The sequence below is a fragment of the Bos indicus x Bos taurus genome, chromosome 22 (assembly GCF_003369695.1).
Source record: "Bos indicus x Bos taurus breed Angus x Brahman F1 hybrid chromosome 22, Bos_hybrid_MaternalHap_v2.0, whole genome shotgun sequence".
NCBI classification, from domain to species: Eukaryota; Metazoa; Chordata; class Mammalia; order Artiodactyla; family Bovidae; genus Bos; species Bos indicus x Bos taurus.
In genome coordinates this window covers 43264981-43286022 of record NC_040097.1, presented here as the reverse complement: position 1 = coordinate 43286022, position 21042 = coordinate 43264981, and the positions used below count along the sequence as shown (strand labels likewise).

Genomic DNA, 21042 nt, shown 5'->3' with positions numbered 1-21042 from the left:
TCTTTTTTTCTTATGATTGTATGCTCTGTAAGTTGCCTGAAATAGCATAAGGGTCAACCAATGATGGAGTCCAAAGGAAAATGATCCCTTGCCCAGCTCTCTGTGGCCTTGGGTCAGCCTAGGGAAATGTCATTGAACTTGACATTGACACCCTAGATACATGTGTTTAGAGCTGCATCTTAGTCAACCTTTCTGACTAAGGTGGCCACTCAGTGGTCAGTGGCTGACAATAATTTTTTCTAGAAGTTTTCCTTGTAACGTGTACTGTTAAACCAAGTTATCTGTCTGGATGTTTAGGTTGTTACATCACGAGTAGAGCTGGTCTTCCCTTCTCAGAGCTCAGAAGGACCCCTGGGGCCGGCCTTGCTTCTCCCTTAGTGTGCCCTTCTTCATGCCAGGAGCAGGTCCGACAGTCCTAGGCAGAGTCCTTGCTCCTTCCCTGAATGCTGGGAGAATGGAGCTGAGTTGGGACTGAGGGGAGTGGGAGGCAGAGAAGTCTTGGAGAGCAGACTCTAGCTCCCTCCGCACAGAGGGCTCTCTACCCTTCCGCCATGCGCCTGTGAGGCCTCCTGAGCCCTGATTCCTTCCCAGCTGAGTAAGGAGACAGAGCATTTCTTTAAAATTATCATAACTATGCCTTTTCTGCAATAACAGAAAACTTCCTATTCTAACTGTTTGTAGAGACTTTAGAATTAGTGGTTCCTTGCTTGTTTTCTTACTAATCCGATGGTACTAATATTCTGGCTTGAGTTCGTAATCTGTGTTTGCAGTGTCTTCTCTCCTGTGGTGGTTGCCAAGTCCAATACAACTCACGACTTTTTTTCTTAAGGATTCAGGACAAGCTATACCACTGGTCGTCGAGAGCTGTATCCGATACATCAATTTATATGGTAAGCTTAATCTCAGGGCAGTGTTTTCAGCTCTTTCAAGAACAGGTGCCAGGCTGTTCTCATAAGAGATGAGACTCAGATTTTCATCTTGGTAGATTTCAGGCTACTGCTCTCCTTATGAGAGGGAAAAAGCTCTATAGAACAGGTGCTATTCTGACTGCTATCTCTTGAGCCTTCTGTGTTGGGGGGACTGAAGGTGGTGGTGAGAAGAGCTGGGAACTGGGAACACTGAGGAGCAGGGAGGGTTCACGGGAGAACAATATTAGTTCTTTCCTCACTCCCACCCAAGCCCAGAGCTCTGCACTTAGAGCACTGACTGAGGTTGGCCGTCCAATCGGCTAATACTGCTAGACTGTGGCAAGCTCCATGAAGGAAGTAAGAGTATCTGGGATTTGCTACATGGTGTTCCCAGCACTTAATGTGTGCCTCCATCTATTTATTTATTCATTCCTCCAAAAATATATTTCCAGAGTGCAGAGCAGGCACTGTTTCTGACAATGGCAGCACAGCCACGAACAAGACAGATAGGCTGCCAGCCCTCAGTAGCTTACATGACCAATTAGAAGGGCAAGGAAATAAATGAGCAGAGAGATACATAGTCTAATTTCAGCTAGTGATAATGCCTAAGAACTAAGTAAGGGGACAGAGAATGGCTAGAGGAGGACAGGGCTGACTTGGCTAAGGTTGTAAGGAGAGCCATCTCTGAGGAGGTGGTATCTGAGTAGAAGCCAACCTTTGCAGTCCAGGTGGAGAGAATGGCGAGTGTCATGGCCTAATACGGGCAATAAGGCCCGCATGCCTGGTCAGGACTGAGCCAGGAGGATGGGGTAAGAGACCCAGGTGGTAGAAATTCAGCATTGGTTAACAAAAGAAATGAACAACGTTTATTGAGCACATACTATGTATACAGACCAAACTTTAAAGCCTGCCTTTAAGGGTAAACACTTCCGTAAATTATAATGTGGAGAGTTGTTTGCTGTAGAAAACTGAGTCTCAGGGAAAGGATCCCAGTCTTAATTTCCTTTTCAGATGAGTGAGGTCCTCTAATCTTCCATCTTGCAGGTCATTGTTCTTTTGTTACTGCCGTGTCAGATAGCAAGGTCTGCTCTTCTTTATGGCCTTGTAGAAACACATAAAAAATGAGATTGTCTTTTTAATAAGTTAACCTTCCCCAAACTCCTCGATCCCAAGTTAGCATGCAGTCTAGACTCTAGATTTTCTTAAAGAAAGACAAAGTCTGTGATGGTTGAGGGAGTGGTATTAAGCATTCTTGTTCAACATCTCTGTGGCTGTTAAACCCCAGTGGCGTTTGTTAAGTCAAGCTACCTGGAACAGTGCAGCTGATGAGCTTGGTAGGCAATGTTTCACTACCCAGTTATTTGATTGAGCTAGCCTGGGAGTTAAAGTGGAAGTTATTCACTGATCCAGTGTTGATAGAAATTTCGTGTTTCCTTCAAGCCTGAACAAGGGGCCATAGACATATAAAGCAGAATGTGGCTGAGAATTTGGACCAGCTAAAAAGTTCATTGTAAAGGCTCCTTTTGGGCTTCTGTTGGGAGACGGCCATTGCAAATGATGGCTGTCTTACAAAGTTTGATGGGAGAAAGAGACAAGCAGTGGGGAGAATCATCCATGTTCCCAGTGGTCTGATGAGCTCAAGGCCTTTCCTCTTTTTCTTTTTGTTTATTTCTTTTAGGACTCCAGCAGCAAGGCATCTTCAGAGTGCCAGGATCTCAGGTTGAAGTCAATGACATCAAAAATTCCTTTGAGAGAGGTAAGTACGGAGTGATCATCTCCAGCTCGTGTCCAGAGAAAGCCAGGGTGGGTATGAACACATTTATTGGAGCCAGTGTTGCTGGGGCAGCTTTTATCAACATCTCTTTCCAGCTTCACCTTCAGGGACTTTACCTTGGTAGCTTGAAATCAGCCAAGGCAGGAGTTTACACCACAGAAATTGGGCAACGCTGAAACCTTCTAATTTTTCTTTTTCCCCACTGTTGAACAATTACCAGGGTGACTTTCAATTACAATTACACATGGGTGACTTTCTCTGGTGAACTCTGCAGTGGTTGCTGGGGAAAGAGGGCTTTGGAATTATTATGCAAATCTGTAAAGGCTTCTATGTTTTAGAAAAGTTGGAAGAATATATATAATATGGAGTGGCTTAGAACATCTTAATTCTTACGTTTTTTGCAGTGTTCTTGGCAAAGCTATGCATTGGGAGGAAGAGATCATATGCTCCCCCTTCCCCTTGGGGAGGTTACCTAGTTCCCACTTTGATATAAAAGCTTATCAGAAATCAAATGTCCACCAGAACGTGGCTTACTTGGTTTAGGCTCCCTTGGCTTCAGGATCTCTGATGCAGGCAGATGGCCGGTGGCAGTGTCTGTGCAAAGTAAGGACTTAATAGGGTCAGGAAAAGCTCTGCCGTTTCGACACTAGTGCATGTCTTGCTGCTGTAGTGAAACTTAGAGTCTGGGCATTTCTGTTCAAAGAAATAGTTTCGAACATCATACATGAATGCTAAGTTGCTTCAGTGGTGTATGTCTCTTTGCAACCCTATGGACTGTAGCCCGCCAGGCTCCTCTGTCCATGGGATTCTCCAGGAATACTGGAGTGGGTTGCTATGCCCTCCTTCAGGGGATCTTCCCAATACAGGGGTCGAATCCATGCCTCTTATGTCTCCTGCATTGGCAGGAGGGTACTTTAGTGCCACCTGGGAAGCCGCTTCTAACATTATGTTCCCTGGTTATTGAACAAAGTCCATCCTGGGGAGGAAAGAAAAGCCAGTGTTGGGGTGTCCTGAGCAAACCTCTGCTCTAGTCTCACAGCATTTGGAAACATCACATCTCCATAGTTTACTCCTCAACTCTGATCTTCTGCCTTTCTCTCTGAGTGGTTAGATACCAAGTTTGGTCTGAGGACCCCAATCCCAAACCCATTTCCTCACAGTATACCACTTCCCAAATTACAAAGCACTTTCTTACCCATTCTTCCATACCATCCTACAAATAGCCTTGGAAGGTATATGCTTTGTCCCTGATGGTTGTGCTCTGAGCAGGCCTCTCCCCAAGGCTCCAGCCCTAGAATTCTCCTGCCTTATTGCCAGGCCTGATTCACCCTCGCCCTGTCCTGCTTCCATCCTGAGACCTAGCTCCAGGGTGGAGGAAACACCAGCCCGTCACCTCCATCGCCCCCAGCACAGAGCCTAGCATCCCTGGGCACTCTGTCTTGGAACTGGGTGTGGAGAGCAGGGTTGGGCTGGATGTGACTCTCAGTGACCTCCTAGGGCCCCAGGAAGCTTAGGTTTTAGATTCCACTCTAGGATCTGGGGCACTTAGAACCAGAGAGCTCCAGAACTGCCCTGCTCCATGCTCCTGCTGAAGCATTTATTCATCCACTCAGCAAGCATCCATTGAGCCCTGCACTGCACTCGGTGATGGACTGGGGTCTGGAAATACAATAGGAACAAGAGACAAGCCACTGCTAGCTGGGAAGGTAAACAGCACGACAGTGGAAGGATGGGGTAAGTGGTGGGTGGGAGCCACGAGCTCAGCTTAAGTGAGGGGGGAGGAATAGCAAAGCCTCAGAAGGCTTCTGGAGGAGGATATGCCTGAGCTGAGGCTTGAAGAGTAAGAGCCAGGGGAAGAGGGGAAAGGGCATTCCGGACCAAGGAAACAGCATGTGCAGAGCCCACAGAGCAAGAGGTATCCTCCCGGATAGGACTGGAAGTTCCTCTTTTCCCTGAGCTCCTCTCAGCATCGCCCGCCAGCCCAGCCAGGGTTTGGTTAGGACTGGAAGTTCCTCGTTTCCCTGAGCTCCCCTGGGCATTGCCGGCCAGCCCAGCCAGGGTTTGGTTTCTTTATTTGCTTTGACTCCTTAGCACCCCTGCTGCCCTGTGTTCATTGTAAGTGAGCAGAGCTGGACCCTCTGGACCCTTTGCTGGTTCCTGGGAGCATCCCACTGTACAGAGCTCCTTGTATCTCATGAGTAGACTTACTGCCTGGTGCCTCAGCCTGTTGACTGCCCCCAGCCCCCTCCCATTTTCTCACTTGCCAGTGTCTCATTAGTAAGTACCCTGTTGTATCTGGCAGCCACGCCCAATCCCAGCAGCCCTGCTTTCTTTCCTTCCTGAACGTGATTTCTAAGGTCAGTACCTCCTGTCACTTGCTTGGGTGCCTTGGAGGAGTTATGTGCACATTAGAATTCTCTGGTCCTAACAAGCCTTGGACCGCAGAGATCACCTGACCTGAACTTCAGCTGCAGAAACTGCTTTTTTCTGCTTTTTCTTTGCCTCGTGTGTGCAGTGAGGCTCCTCTCCCTGTCACCCTCACTCCAGAATGAATCTCATTCTCTTTCCAGCCTCGTCCTTCTGCTCCACCTGAGCCTACCTGGAAGCATGGCTTATTCTAAAATAAGTCCCTGAAATGTCTCTTTTAGAGAACCCCCTTCTGGATTCTCTTGGCACCTGGTGCCTAGATTTCACATAAATTACTTTCTGTTTCTTGACATTCACCACCCTGGGTTTGGGTTCCTGACCTGGCTGATCCTCAAGAGCAGTTTCTCTTCTCCCCCTTCTCCTGAAACTGGCTTCCCTCTCCATGCCTGGATGCTGTGTTCCCTGCAGCTCCCCCATAGCCAGGTGCCCCAAGCCCACCCCTCAGGGCCCATGTGCTCTAACGTGTGATGGAACTTTCTCTCTAAGCCAGAGCATTGTGTGTTTTTCCTTTCTTCCTTTTATTTAAAAAAATTTAAACCCTCTAATCCCTGCAGGGCGCCTGTCCTTTGTCATTTGTTCAAACAGATAGGAGTCTTTTCCTCCTTGGCCCCTTTCTTTCTCTCTCTGGGTGAAGTTCTTGCCTACATACCTACATTCCTGTTGAAAGGAGCACATATCTCTTTTCCTTAAGTTTCTGGATAATTACATGTTAGAAATCCACTCTTGGCTTATTATTCCTAAACCCACTTTCTTTTTCTTTTGACATGAGTCAACTGCAGTTTTAGTTGGGATTATGTTTTTTATTGAGGCTTCCCAGGTGGCTCAGTGGTAAAGAATCCACCTGCCAATGTAGAATGTAGGAGACATAGGTTCGATCCCTGGGTTGGAAAGATCCCCCTGGGGAAGGAAATGGCAAACCATTTCAGTATTCTTGCCTGGGAAATTCCATGGACACAGGAGCCTGGCGGGCTACAGTCCATGGGGTCATAAAGAGTCAGACATGTCTGAGCAACTGAACACATACACACACATGATTTTTATTATTATATTTTGCCATCAGTGCATCTTAAACTCACCAAGGTTTGAGATTTTTCCTGTAATCTTCTGGGAAAATAAGGGGAAAACATCATGGAAAGGTAGGAGTCAGTGGTTGTTCCGAGGAGAGAGCTTTGGTTCACTGTTGTTTTGCAGGCTAGTCTTCTGTCTCTCTGTTTACCCCCAAACCAATCTCCTGTCCTCTTTCTATGTAAAGATGAGAGAGCTCACAGTGATTTCTCCTTATGTGGAAGGGTGGCTGGAACAGGAGTCGATGGCCCTTTCACCCTGTGCGGATCAAGATAGAGTTTGGACTTGGGGCTGAAATCACTGCATATAGGGTCTGACACACTCTAGACTCGGGACCTGGTCTTTCTCAGATCTGTTTCCTGCCCAAGGAAGAGGGGTGTGAGCAGGAAACACAGGGAGGGGTTGTCACATTGCGGATCCTCAAGATGGGGCTGGGAGGGTCCTGGCTGCAGAGACCCACCCTTGAGGCCATCTGTGGGCTTCCTGCCGCGTCCCCATGCAGCATCACTATCCCCTAGAGCCCTGAGCACACGCTGTGTGTTCATTTCCCCCTGGGTACAGCCCTGCCTGCAGCCTTTCAGCAATGCCTGGCTGACCTGGCTAAGAGCAGGGTGCAGGCAGGGCTGTTTGGTAATGATTCTATCTCCCTCCCTGGAAACTAGCTACCAAAGTTGGAACAACAACTTTCTCTCACATGTGCCTGGAATTTTAGTTTTAATTCTCTCCTGGAGGAAGCCATCATTCACACACACTACCCTGCTCATCTTGAGCTCTTCTGGAGCCAAGTTGGCTAGCCTTGAAGAGAGCTGAAGGCCTGGTCTAGGAGGGAAGAATGCTTTGTGGCTCCTTTTATGAGTGATGGCTTCCCTTGTGGCTCAAGCTGGTAAAGAGTCCGCCTGCAATGCGGGAGACCTGGGTTTGATCCCTGGGTTGGGAAGATCCCCTGGAGAAGGGAAAAGCTACCCAGTCCAGTATTCTGGCCTGGAGAATTCCAAGGACTGTATAGTCCATCGGGTCGCAAACAGTAGGACATGACTGTGTGACTTTCATTTTCACTTTTATGAATGAGGGGCTTCCCTGGTGGCTCGTGAAGTGCCTTCTGGAAGGAAGAGCAAGAATGAATGGTGTATGTGTCTGTCAGTCTGTAGTCAATATGTTCACCATATTTGACAAAAGGAGCTTATATGGAGGGAATAAAATCCATGTGCTTTTGGATCATGAGACCACAATAGTAATGCATGGTACAACCAGGAAACAGCTTAATATAGCACAGAGTTTTCAGACTCTTCTGGTCCTTCAGAGGGGCCTCAGGGTTACTGCTGGGTTAGAGAGGAGGTGGGGCTTGGACCTTTCTCTAAATTCAATCAAGGCGCCTTTGCTCATCTGTGGGAACTTTTTTCTTGAGAAAAAAAAAATGGGTTTCTACTATAAAGGAAGGAGGGAGAGAAGGAGGAAAGGAAGGAAGATGACAGATGTGTGGGTAGATAGATACATAGATACATACATAAATAGATACATAGGCACCTGTTCAGACAGGCAGCAGACAGAATTGAAAACCACAGGTAGAAGAAGGACTGTCTCCCAGGCATCGTGAGACCTGGGAGCTGCTGATGTCTGTTTTTGACTCTGTGGGCAAGTTGTTGCACTTTGCGGCCTCAGCTTTCTCCCGGGAGAAGGGTGGTGCTGGAACCACGCCTCCTTTGGTGCTGTGTGGTGCTATTGTGAGGATTAAGAGACATCACATGTGCCAGTGTGCTTCTCACTTGAAAAGTGCTATATCAGTAAAAGCAATATATTTTTTAATGTTTTCTCTCTTCTTTCCCCATGAGAAAGTCTTGTGGTGTAAGCATTCTTATCTCCTCCTGTGGGAACATCTGAGAGGTAGACTGCAGTGCCTGGGCTGCCACACGTGGATGGTCGTTCAGGCTGGGCACTGCACAAGGGCACTCATCCATGAGGGCAGGAGGGAGCTGAACTCTGGCTCAAGCCCTGGAATCTGCACGTCCTGGTTCAGAAAGAGGTGGGGGCAGGGTGCTTTCTCTAATTTGCACTAAAGCATGTTGGGGCTAGCAGAGGCCTGCCACTCACACACATTCTCTTCCCACGGAGGCAGAGTATAGAGAGATCCAAGTATGAATTTCCCATTCTGCTCTTCATTGCTTACCAGTCTTAGATTGCTCTGGGCTGTTCTGGAAGGAGGAGGAGGTTGAAGGAGGTGTCAGATTGCTGCCAGCTTCAGCAGCCCCCATGAAACTAAGAAGTGCTGCTCTCCTGAGCTGTTTTCCCCTCTGCAGTTGGCAAAAATTGAAAAGACATCCCACGAGCAGGGCTGTGGAGAAGCACCCTTCTCCTGTGTTGCTGGTAGGAGGAGAAAAATGGTGCAGCCCCACTGGAGGAGAATTTGGCTTTATCTGATGAAACCACACATTAGTTTACCCTTTGACCCAGCAATCCCACTTCCATAAACCTACCACAGAGACATGTGGTAGGAATAGGAAGCACAGTTAGAAGGCTATTTGTTGCAGCAGTTTATTAGTAACAGCAAGATTGTAATGTCAGTCCGTGGGAGACTAGTTGACTAAGTTATGGTCTATCCATGAAACAGAGTACTTTGCAGCCATTAAACAGAATGGGGACGGCCCAGCGCCTGGCCCAGTAAGCCCAGGGCCGATGGACCACCGATCTGCACCGAGTACTCCATGCCTGGTTTCTCCAGCATCGCCACCATGAAGAAAGTGGTTCAATAGCTCTGGGTGGAGGCTAGACTTGACTGGGTGAAGGTTTCCCAGGCAGCTGCAGATTTGAAACAATTCTGTCTGCTGAATGCTCAGGCACTCTGCTGACTGGAGTATCTTCAAGTACAAATCCCTCCAGACCCCAGAAAGTCTGTTCCTTTTTGCAGCAAAAATAATCTTTACAAGGTTTTCTAAAACCACTTTTCATAAGCCAGTGAATATTCAAAGGAAAGCTAAATTTGAAGCCTGTACAAATGTCTCTTGCTGTAACATGGGCCATACTATACAAACTTCTACTTTTGTTAGTCCTTAACGTCTACCTGTCTGAATATTCATGAATTTCTGTTTCACAAGAAATTATTTTATATACACTGGTGGCAGCATACAATAAAATCTTAGTGTAAAAACATTTTTTTAAAAAATGAGGAAGATTCCTGTGAACAGACATGGAGGGATTTCTAAGATTTACTGTTAAGAGAAGAAACAAATATATGTAGTAATAGAGGGTATTACTTCCATTGTGTTAGAAATGAGGGAACGTAAAACTGTTGTGTGTATATATGTATTGTATTTGCTTATTTTTGCAGAAAGAAAGATAGCAGGACAAATCAGAGACTAATGAAAATGGTTAAATGTAAGGTGTAGGTGGGAGAAAGATAAGAATAGGGCTTCTCTGCAAGCAACTTTTTAATCTGGTTTTGACTCTTGGACCACATAAATGTTTTTTCAAAATTGTGAAGTTTTTTTAAGATTTATAAAAAAATAAAATCCCCCAAATTGAATAGAAACAGAAACAAATAAGCTGTATATCAGATTGAGAACCACACAGAGAGTAACTTTTCAACATGTGCTCTGGTCATACAGTTTTTAACCGCTCTATTGAATTTCATACTTTAAGGCTCACCTATTTTTAAAGTGTACATTTCGGTAGTTTCTAATATATTAATAGAATTGTACATCATCACTAGTCAATCCAGAGATCAAACCAGTCAACCAGTCAATCCCAAAGGAAATCAAGCCCGAATATTCACTGAAAGGATTCATGCTAAAGTTGAAGCTCCAATTATTTGGCCACCTGATGCGAAGAGCTGACTCACTGGAAAAGACCCTGATGTTGGGAAAGATTGAAGGCAAAAGGAGAAGAGGGTGGCAGAGGAGGAGATGGTTAGATAACATCATCAACTCAATGGACATGAATCTGAATAAACTCCAAGAGATAGTGAAAGCCTGGCATGCTGCAGTCCATGGTGTTGCAAAGAGTCGGATGGTACTTATCGACTGAACAACAGCATTATCTCCAAAATCTAATTTCAGAAAATTATCATCATCCCTAAAAAGAACCTTGTACCCATTTGTAGTTACTCCATATACCATTTATACCCAGCCCCCACTGCTAATCTACTTTCTGTGTTCTTTGTTTTAATAAATGTATTCATTGTTATATTTTTGGCTGTGCTGGGTCTCTGTTACTGCACAAGGACTTTCTCTAGTTGCTGTGAGTGGGGGCTGCTCTCTAGTTGCAGTGCATGGGCTTCTCATGTCGTAGAGCGTGGGCTCCAGGGCATGCAGGCTTCAGTGGTTGCAACTCGCAGGTGGTAGAGTGCAGGCTCAGTCACTGTAGCTCACAGGCCTGGTTGCCCCTTGGCATGCGGAATCTTCCCTGACCAGGGATTGAACCTGTGTCTCCTGCATTGGCAGGGATTCTTAGCCACTGGACCACCAAGGAAGTCCTCTACTTTCTGTCTTTCAATCATTCATGTTTAGTGAGATACATTTTGAGAACCTAATAAATAAAAACAAAAGCCCTGCAAATAAATCTTAAATTTTATGTAGTAGGTTTATTGTTAGTGGTACTATTGTTATTATAATAAAAATCTGAAACTATTTTATGTATATTGTAGAATAAGGCAGATATATTAAAATATTAAATATTACTAATATTCAGAACGAGTTTCATTGTAAGAAAAATGAAATGCAAATATAAAATAAATAAAGGTAAAGAAAACCTTGTATCTTAAATATGAATCAGAAAGATCAACATCAGTGTGAACTCATGAAAAATAATATATATGTGTGTGTGTATATATATATATATATATACACTCTATATCTACTGAAAGAGCCTGGAAGTTCTTTATGGAGAAGGCAATGGCACCCCACTCCAGTACTCTTGCCTGGAAAATCCATGGGCGGAGGAGCCTGGTAGGCTGCAGTCCATGGGGTCGTGAAGAGTCGGACATGACTGAGCGACTTCACTTTCACTTTTTACTTGCATGCATTGGAGAAGGAAATGGCAACCCACTCCAGTATTCTTGCCTGGAGAATCCCAGGGACAGAGGAGCCTAATGGGCTGCCATCTATGGGGTCGCACAGAGTTGGACACGACTGAAGCGACTTAGCAGCAGCAGCAGCAGAAGTTCTTTATAACACTCCTGTAGCAATGAACACACGTAAAGCCTAGATCTTGGTTTCTAAACACCATTCCCTACAAAAAACAAACAGAGCTCCTTGAAGAAGTATTTTTATTACAGGTCTGGGTCAAGGAAAGTACAAGGATTCAGAGACATCTTTTATGCCAGAAAGCAAGGACGTAATCAGTAGAGATCACATCAAAAGGACATAAGAAAGAACTCCCCCTGGCCAAATTTGGGGAAAATCTGAGCATCCCAATGAATAGTGGGTAGTGGGTTAAACACATTGAATTAAAAATTATAAAAACAAGCCCATAAAATTTTTTTTTTTTTTTTAAAAAGAGGCAGGTGGCGGGAATACGGAGAAAGGTTTTCTTTGTGGAAGAATGTCAGCTAGTAATTATAGATGGAATGATAGAATCAGAAAATCACCATTTTGTTGAAACCCCAGGGTAATAATTGATTTGGAATGATGATGGAAAAATGATCATTGGATGCTCAAAACACTGGGTAAAATATGTTGAGTATGGTGGTAGGCACATAGATCACTATTGTTTATCAAAATATCTTATATTTTATTTATATTGATTATTACAAAGGAGAAATTATACCTATACAATGCAGAGATCTGAAATCCACCACCTTAACCCAATGATCAGACATCATCCACATCGCATTCTTGCTCAAAATGTTTAACCTGACTCTGATCATGAGGAAGCAGTCAGACAAACCCAGAGTGTGAGACACTGTATGAGGCAGTGGGCCTGGACTCTTCGAAAGAGCCACTATTATGAAAGGCAAACAACAATAAAAATGTTGGAGTCTATTTTACACTAAAAAGATTAAAGAAACGTAACAACTGAATGAATGGTGTGAACATTGATTAGATCTTAGCTTTTGAAAAATTCTATGACAGACGTGGGACAATGGGGGGAATGTTTGAGCAGAGTCTGAACGTGAGATGGTGTTTGGAACTCCTGTTAATTTTCTTAGGTGCCATAATGTTGTGTGTTGTGTGGTTATGCAGGGGAAGATCCTTATGCTTAGGAGAAATGAGTTGAAGTATTTAGCAGTGGTGTGTTATCATGTCTACTGAATACTCTCAAATAATTGAGCAATAATAATTATAAGTGATAGAAAAGGGAGAGAAAGCATATATGGCAAATGAGTTTAAGTGTATGATGATGGATGTTCATTATTTTCATTCTACAACATTTTAATAGATTTGAGCAGTTTCAAAATCAGTTATAGGGAGGCCTCTAAGTACACTGTGCTGGGGAGGCTGTCGCATCTGCCTGTCCTCCAGTTCAGGCTGGGGCAGGTCCCCTCCCCTGCCATCTGCACACACCCTGCCTCACTGAATCATCATCTCCTGTTTCCTCTCAGGTGAAGACCCCCTTGTGGATGACCAAAATGAACGAGATATCAATTCAGTTGCTGGCGTTCTAAAACTGTATTTCCGAGGACTGGAAAACCCACTCTTTCCTAAGGAAAGGTTTCAAGATTTGATATCTACTATTAGTAAGTATTTCCCCAGTGAAATGATCAGTTCCTTGACAAATCTTTATTGAAGTGGCACTCCAGGCTTATCACTGCAGGAGGGGTGCTGTGAAAGACGCCATATGGCTCTTGTCCTCCTGGAACTGAAAACCTAGTTGTGGAAATAACAAGATGGTTTACAACAGAAGGGTTCATGGGCACGGTGCACCTCTGGGTATAGGAGGAGCTCAGAATAGAAGAGGCCAAGGGAGCCTTGGATTCTCAGATCACACCTGAGAGGGAATGATGAGTCTTCCAGGAGGACTGGACTCGGGGATCCTGGGAAGGTTGGGGACACACAAATCAATGGGACCAGCAGGAGGGTGTCCCACCCAGTACATGGTATTAAAAGACTGGGAGGGTAAAATGCAACAAGAAAGAGAAGACGTTGAATGCCTTGCAAGGATTCCAGAGCTTTTCCCTTTGGGCATTAAGGGAGCCACGGAAGGTTTGGGAGTAAAGTCAACAACTTGACAAACAAGGGAAATGATAAAAAATACATTGACTGGGGGCTTCTTCTGATGTTGCTCGCCGTCAGAGTCCTTCCTGACTGGTATTTTCTGTGGATAAAGGCAATAGCCCAATCTCAGAGCTGAAGTAAAGGCACCTTGACTGTAAGATGCTGAAATCCAAGGCAACCTTTTGGAAATACATATATATATATTTTTTAAATAAACTTCTAATTTTAGAATATTAGAATGCTAGTATTTTGGAATAAACCCCTTTTTGGAAATAAACTCTTTAATTTGAGCTGCAGAAAAGTTGCCCCACACTCAGGTTCACATATGGATGCTTCTCACAATGTTCTCAGGGATATTTGCAGCCAAGAAGGTGTGCCAGGAGGTGATAAGCACCAAGAGAGGCTTGAACCCTCTTGTTTGCCTTGAGTGAAAGACGCTTCCTCCATCCACCCTTCTGCCCTCATACTTCCTGCTCATCTTTCCAGATCCACTTCAGGCTCCAGACCACCTCTCAGAAATCCCAGGCCACAAAGGCACAACCCTGTCTGAGCCCGGTGTCCCTTGCTCAGCCGCTGTTTCCAGAAGCTCCACTAGTCCAGTTCCAGAGCAGGGCCCTCAGCAGACGTGGTCTTCAGCCTCTGGTACAAGGTCACAACATCGTGTACCTTGAATCACAGGAGAGAGGAAGTCCTTTCTCAGGTCCCTCCTAAAGCCTTGATTGTACCAAGGAGGGACCCGTACAAGTCAGTCTCCCTGCAGATCAGAAACGGCAGGGCCTCAGGTTCAGAAACTTGTATGCAAAACAGTGTCTGCCTATCATTTGGTAGCTTTGTTTTGCTTTTGTTGTATCTGTTTTTATCTTATCTTCTAACTATGGCAAGTGATCCTGGTTTCTCATTTGCAGGGTGAGGTGAAGTCTCCTTTTTTAAGGAAATGTATTCAAGAAAACAATATTAAGAAATGGTGATGAAGGTGGTCTAGGGCGTTGTGACTGAAGCCACGGACATGGAGGGGCCCGAATGAGGGGCAGTGGGCTCAATATATGTGTGCGAGTCTTCCCCTCTGTGCGGAGACCTGGGTGAGGCATCAGGCTGTGAATGGAAGTAGGCTGGAGCGTGCTGGGCAGAGGAGAGAATACCCAGTGTGTGCAAAGGCCTGGGGCAGGGGAGCCTTTGGCGGGAGGGGAAAGTAGATAAGGTGGCCTGGCACAGCTTCTCCGTGGGCACCACTGGTGTTCAGGGTAGAGCAGTGCCTTTTGTGTATCCCACACATTCAGGACACTTAGCACCTTGGCCCCTGGATCCCAGATAGCAGTGGCATCCTCTAGTCATTGTGACAACCCCAGAGAATGTCCCGCATGTTTGAAAGAGCCCCAGAGGTCCCCTCCCACTTCATCTGAGAAACATGGCTCCGACACTTTGAGAAGGGGCGGCAGCTGAGAGATGCAGCAGGCAAGGGTGGTTGAAGTGCCATCACAAAGGGCCTTGGATGCAGAGGAGAAAGGCGGAGAACTGTGTTTTTGAAGGAACATGCTGACAAAATGTGGAGGCTGGAGAGAGGAGGGACACTGGGAGGGAAAATCACGTTTTTGTCTGAAAAGGAAATTGACCTGGGTTTATGCATCAGCCCTGGGGATAATCCTTGCAGCTTTTGTAGCTCACTCTTAGCACGAGCTCTCTCTCTCTCTACAGAGATAAGCCTGCAAAGCACTTTTTTCTCCTTACTAAGTCAAATCTGCTGCCTCTGACTCTGGCTTGACTGATAAAATGTCTATATCTCTAGGGCTGACCTGAAAACAGGGGTCAGAGACAAGATCCCAAGCATCACCAGGCTCTTTGAACAACATACAGCTCAGGAGGTGGTTATTTATTCAGTGTTCATTTCCTGAGCACCTACTCTGTGCTGGGCCTGTGCTGCAGCTTTTTAAAGAGTTTAATAAAACCTGGTCCCTGCTTGTGTTTGTCGAGACTCATAGCTTGTAGGTGACAGAAACTCAACTTACAGTGATGTAACCTGTAAAAGGGAATATATTGGCTCATATACCTGAAAAGTCTAGGCCCAGCTGGACCCAGACCTCATATGACATCTGTAGGAGTCTGTCCCTTCCATGTCTGTGATGCCATCACTCCTGGGAATCATCTTCTTCCCACAGAGCACCCAGCTGCAATTCTTCCTGGTTTCAAGAGGGAACTTCTCTCTATGTTTTCTCCAGCCAAGTCCCAAGGATCAACCCTGATGGTTCTGACTAGGCCATGGACCCCTCCCTGGGCCCCGCCCCATGCCCAGGGGATCATGATGCCAGGGTCATATTTCCATCTCTTGAACCAAGTAAAATTGCCTCCCCCTGAGCCACATGGACTGATCTCACAGGTGAAAGTGAAAGTGTCAGTCGCTCAGTGGCGTCTGACTCTGCAACACCATGGACTGTAGCCCGCCAGACTCCTCTGTCCATGGGATTCTCCAGGTAAGAATACTGGAGTGGGTTGCCATGCCTTCCTCCAGGGGATCTTCCCAGTGCAGGGACTGAACCCAGGTCTCCCACACTGCAGGCAGATTCTTTACCGTCTGAGCCACAAAGATCTCACAGGTAGGCTCACAAATGTTGTTTGCATGGGTCTGTGAGGATGAAAGGTGCCCTGAAAAGCCCCTTTTGTTACAGAACTGGAGAACCCAGCTGAGAGGGTGCACCAGATCCAACAGATCCTCATCACCCTTCCCCGCGTGGTCATCGTGGTCATGAGATACCTCTTCGCTTTCCTCAACCAGTGAGTTGCCTGGCCAACAAGGGCCCCTCTTTGACTCAGCCCTGGCCTCCTTGAGGAGGGGGGCTTTTGCAGAACATAGAACTCTCCAAAGAAAGAAAGTACAGGGGAAGATTCACCTTTCCCTGGCTCATGGGTACTCCTCTCTCATAGCCTCTCACAGTATAGCGACGAGAACATGATGGATCCCTACAACCTGGCCATCTGCTTTGGGCCCACCCTCATGCATATTCCCGATGGGCAAGACCCTGTGTCCTGCCAGGCACACGTCAACGAAGTCATCAAAACCATCATCATCCATCATGAAGCCATCTTCCCCAGCCCCCGGGAGCTAGAGGGACCTGTATATGAGAAATGCATGGCTGGAGGGGAAGAATATTGGTAAGATTCCATTCTTCTTAATATTATTATCATCATTGTTCTTGTTATTATTGCTGTTATGCCAGAACAGTGAGAAACCCTTTGATTTTCTTACTGCTTTTTAGTCCATGCTCTTATATATATTTTCTCATCTGAGCCTTATATGAGGGATAGGTACATCAGTCAAGACTCTCTTGGTTTATAAGGGACAGAAATATAACTCAAACTGGCTTATGCTAAATGGGAATTTATTTTTAACTAAGAAGTCTGGGATCATGGCTACGGGTGTAGCTGGATATGGGGTTCGACTGTTATCGTCAGGACTCAGTCCTTAATTCTCAGTCCCAGCCCTGTTCTCTTCTACACTGGCTTCATTTTCAGGTAGCCTCTCCCTTAATAGTTTCAAGAAGGCATCTGATAACTCCAGTTTTAGAGCCCGTTCTCTCAGCATCCCCAGTGGGGAAAAAAGCTTTTCCTTCCCAAATGCCTCCACACAAACTCAAGTATTATGTCTCTTCCTGAAGCTTGGGTCTGGTGAACTAGTCACATCAGTTAGGAGATGCAGTGCTGTCGTTGGCTAGGTGAGCTGCAGGCCCACCTCAGACAGCAGAGCAGTGGACAATCCCCATCTCAGCCTCTTGAACTGAGAATGCCACTTCCCACACTTGTCCTCTCCCACCTAGAGTTCTCTTTTTCTGGCAGAGAGAGTTCACATTCTTGGAGAGCTCCACACCAGGTCAATGGGTGCTAGTTGGGCACCTCTGTGTGCCTTGGTGCTACGCTGGGTCTTGGGAAAAATAGTTTCTTTTATTTTTTTCAGTATTTTTTAAGGATGGTTTTAGTATTTTAGAATCTTTATTGAATTTGTTAGAATATTGCTTCTGGGTTTTTTTATTTTTTGGCTGTAAGGCATGTGGGAATCTTAGCTCCCCCAACCAGGGATCAAACCCTCACCCTCTGCACTGCAAGGCAAGTCTTAACTACTGGACCACCAGTAAAGTCCCTTGGGAGGAGCATTTTAGAATCTTACCAGACTCAGGCCTGACTACCTTCCAGAGGCTAAAACCTTAAAATTGTGGTGAAAATAGGACATTTTTTATAGATGAGATGGAGGCAGAAAATTCAGAACACCAACCAACAGAGGCCAAAGGGCTCCTAGTCTGTCTTTCTTCCCAATCCAGGACAACACTCAGCTGTCTATTTAGGTATTACCCACACTGCTTTCAGCCAGGTGCTACAGGGGAGTTTGTGTTTTGATGATCAGAGCATTCCTGGACTCTTGCCTCGCTTAGTTCTGTGGGCACATTTGGGCAATTGCTTCAAAGAAAGGAAACGTTCCAGCCCCATCATTTCTCTGCAACACCTCCCTGTATAGAAACCCGGGCCCGCTGCTCTCTAATCTCATTTGAGGCCCTGGGAGCAGGTCTGTCCCTGTTCTGTAACAGAGATCCAACAGCCAGCAAGCATACTTTTAGGACAAAGAAAAGCTTTTCAGTTTTATAGTTTTTGCAGCCATTACCAGCTTTCTTTTCTTGCTGCAGTATATATATATATAATTAGTGATCTGGGAAGATACCTACAGATCATAGCATACTTACCAAAGCACTACATACAATAACCATGCTTTTCTTAATCCCATTTGTGCCCCATTAACTATTAATTACATGGTAATTTTGGACAAATTTTCAAAGCCCAAAAGGAGGATTTGGCTGAGGGTCTCATCAAAGGGGACAACGTTCGTTCATTCCTCGTATGGTTACTGAGAATCTGTCCTGCACCAGGCCCTAGGCTGGGCAACAGGGAGGTAACCCAGCCAGAATTAACCCCTGACATGGCAGGAGGAGGGAGGGGACAGTCAGTTCTAGGAGTAGGGGTCCCGGAGCCAATGTAGGGAGGTTAGAATGGCTGACTGAAGGAAACAGTGACTTGATAGAGACCTGGAGGATGAACTGGGCTCAGCCAGGCGAGAGTGGGCAAAGAATGTGCTAGGCCTGGAGCATGCAGTAAAATAAAAAGCATTTCTGTTTGACTGCACTGTTGCAGGTGACAAGGGGACCGTGAGGGAGGAGGCCCCGTGGGCCAGCAGGAGCCAGGTTATGAAAGGTCTTAAACCATTGTGCAGTCTGGACCTTATCCAAGAGAATTTTTCACAATAAAGCCCATATTCCTTTAAGTGGTATTGTAAATATCACGTCCTCCAAGAAGCCTTCCTTGGCACCCTGTGTAGGTCCCTTTACAGCTCTTGTCTCAGCTCATTGTGCCTATTTCAACTTGCGGCTCTTTTATTTCTCAGCCCATGAGAGCAGTGTCTGTATCTGCACTACGCATCAATGCATGCCTCCTACCTGGCACCATGCCTGGCATATATTACTATATCAGAACTCAATGAATGACTTGATTAAAAAAAACTGATCGGCTGACTCTGCGAATGATCCCTGGCCTCAAGAAGCTTATAATCCAGTGAAGGGGCAGCAGCTGATGAAATTATCCCAGTGCATTAATACTGAATTTTCCAGGCCTGGAGTCACTCTATCCCTATGCCCATGATGGTTGCCAGCCTGCTGGCTGCCTGGGCTGCTGTGGGTTTTGCAGGCCACTCTGAGAGGCAGCCCTGAGGAGCCTGCTCCTTGGGAGCTTCAGCCACCTCACTGAGCATGTCGCCTCTTCTCTAAAACAGAAAGCCAGGCCACTTGGATGACTCTCAGTACAGTTCCAAAGTTCTTTTCCTTTCTTTTCTGCCCTGGGGTCTTTTCAAGGATAAACACCAGGGCTTGACTGCCTTCTAGATCTTACAGAACACTTAGGCATCAGTAACCATTACCAAGAAGACAGCCCAGCAAACTCTAGAGCTGGGGCAAATGGAGGAGGTTATTCAGGGAAGCTTCCTAATGGGTGAAGGGGCCAGAGTGGTTTTCTGTTAGAAAGGTCTGTGGGTGGGCAGATGGAAAAGATGGGATGAAGTGGGCTTGATGTGCTCTGGGTCAAGGCTCATAGGTGGGTTGGGCCAGTGCCTGCGAGAAGCCGAGGGCAGTGTGAGGGTACAAAGTCCCCCAAGAGACCCCTCCCCATGTTTCCTTGCAGTGACAGCCCACACAGCGAGCCAGGGACCATTGATGAAGTTGACCATGACAACGGCACCGAGCCTCACACCAGTGACGAAGGTGAGTGAGGGGGAGTCAGGGCGAGGAGCTCACCTGGGGGCCTTCTCATGCTGTGTGCCCACCTGCCCACTCATGCCCGTCCACCTGCTGCACTGATCTGTGCAAACCCCACCCCTACCTTGCCAGCTTTGCCAGTCAGCACATCATCCTCTACAGCAGAGAGAGAGACCCAGAAAGACCTCCAGTTCACCACATCCAGCATGGCTTGCCTTCTCCCCTTCTGTGTCCTGCCTGGCCTGAGTGCAAATTCTAAGTGACCAGGGTGTCCTGAGTAGAAAGCAGGCTCTGTCCTCTGCCCCTCCCCGTGCTGGGCTCTTGTTCTGCACCCAGCATGTGCTGGGACGTGGGGCACACAACGAACCAGACATGGTCATCAAGGTGCTCCTGATCTTGTCACCTGGCAGCTGGAGAGCAGCTCCCCACCATGCAGGGTGATAATTCCAGACTGCAGGAGTGACCAGTGCAGTGGGTTCCCCGAAGACGAGGCCAGACAGTGGTGACCCAGGCGAGTGTGTGCAGGTAGAGGGATAAAGGCCGACCTGGGCTCTGAGCGATTCCTCAGACCTTCCACCACTTCTAGATAAGGAAATGGCATCAGACTTACCTCTGGGGAGCGTGAACTGTGTAGCCGAGCAGTCTGGATGATTTGGGCCTGAGGCCAGCGTTTCCATTAGGCAGACGAGGCCCACTGCCCAGGACCCACAGTGCTGCTTTCAGGGCCCATGAGAATGTTCTAATTCATTTCAAACTAAATTTTAAAAACAATATGAGCCTGGATTATTTTCATCTTTATATCAGTGCAGTCATAAAATATAATTTTGATATTTTATTAGTGGAGGAAGGGGCCCGGGCAAGCAAGGGCACCTCGGGCCTGAGGCTCCCAGTGCTGCCCTGTGTTGACTGAACACAGTCCTCCTTTCTCCCTGGGGTAGTTTCACTGTTTCAAAATCATTATTTAGTAGTTTTCTTACTGGACTTTGTGTTTCTCTTGGGGGCAGTCCCAGGCCCTGTTAGCCATCATTTTGGTCAGGAGAGCTGGGATGTACTCTGGTAAGTTTCCTGGGAGTTGGTGTAAGAGGCAAGACTCTGACATAGGTGGGTTTTCATATTCTAGTAGGGCTATTTCAGTTGCCAGTCACAGAGCCTTCAACTCAAACTGACGTAAGCATAAAAGGGATTCAGATCATATACTTGAAAATCCCAGGGTAGGCATGACTTCAGGCACGGCTGGATCCAGGAGCTTAGTTGGCCTTGTCAGGGATGTGTCTCCACCTTGCTCTTCTGCTTCCCTGTGTCGGCTTTATCCTCCAGGGGGATCCTCCTTTTGCCGTGGTCTCTGACAGTTCCAGGCTTTCATTGTCCTTTTACCCAAAGAGCTTCCTTTTCAAAATGATTCCAGTAGAGTTCCTTGGTTGGAATCTCACCACACTGCCTTGAGT

The 21042-nt window shown here is 46.4% G+C and overlaps 1 protein-coding gene and 1 pseudogene across 8 annotated transcripts in view; both read left to right on the top strand.

The window, feature by feature from the left end:
* SRGAP3 (SLIT-ROBO Rho GTPase activating protein 3) overlaps positions 1-21042 on the top strand; it is a 246038-nt gene that overhangs the window by 207522 nt on the left and 17474 nt on the right. For 7 of the 8 annotated variants that reach the window (XM_027523686.1, XM_027523690.1, XM_027523689.1 and 4 more), the window contains 6 exons: positions 830-890; positions 2587-2664; positions 12707-12841; positions 15980-16085; positions 16236-16463; positions 19524-19603. In XM_027523686.1, coding sequence (XP_027379487.1) covers positions 830-890; positions 2587-2664; positions 12707-12841; positions 15980-16085; positions 16236-16463; positions 19524-19603 — 688 coding nt within the window. Of the gene's footprint in view, positions 1-829; positions 891-2586; positions 2665-12706; positions 12842-15979; positions 16086-16235; positions 16464-19523; positions 19604-21042 lie in introns of those variants that run through there. The other variant, XR_003507897.1, reaches the window with a different exon arrangement.
* Positions 7205-9890, top strand: LOC113880977 (annotated as a pseudogene).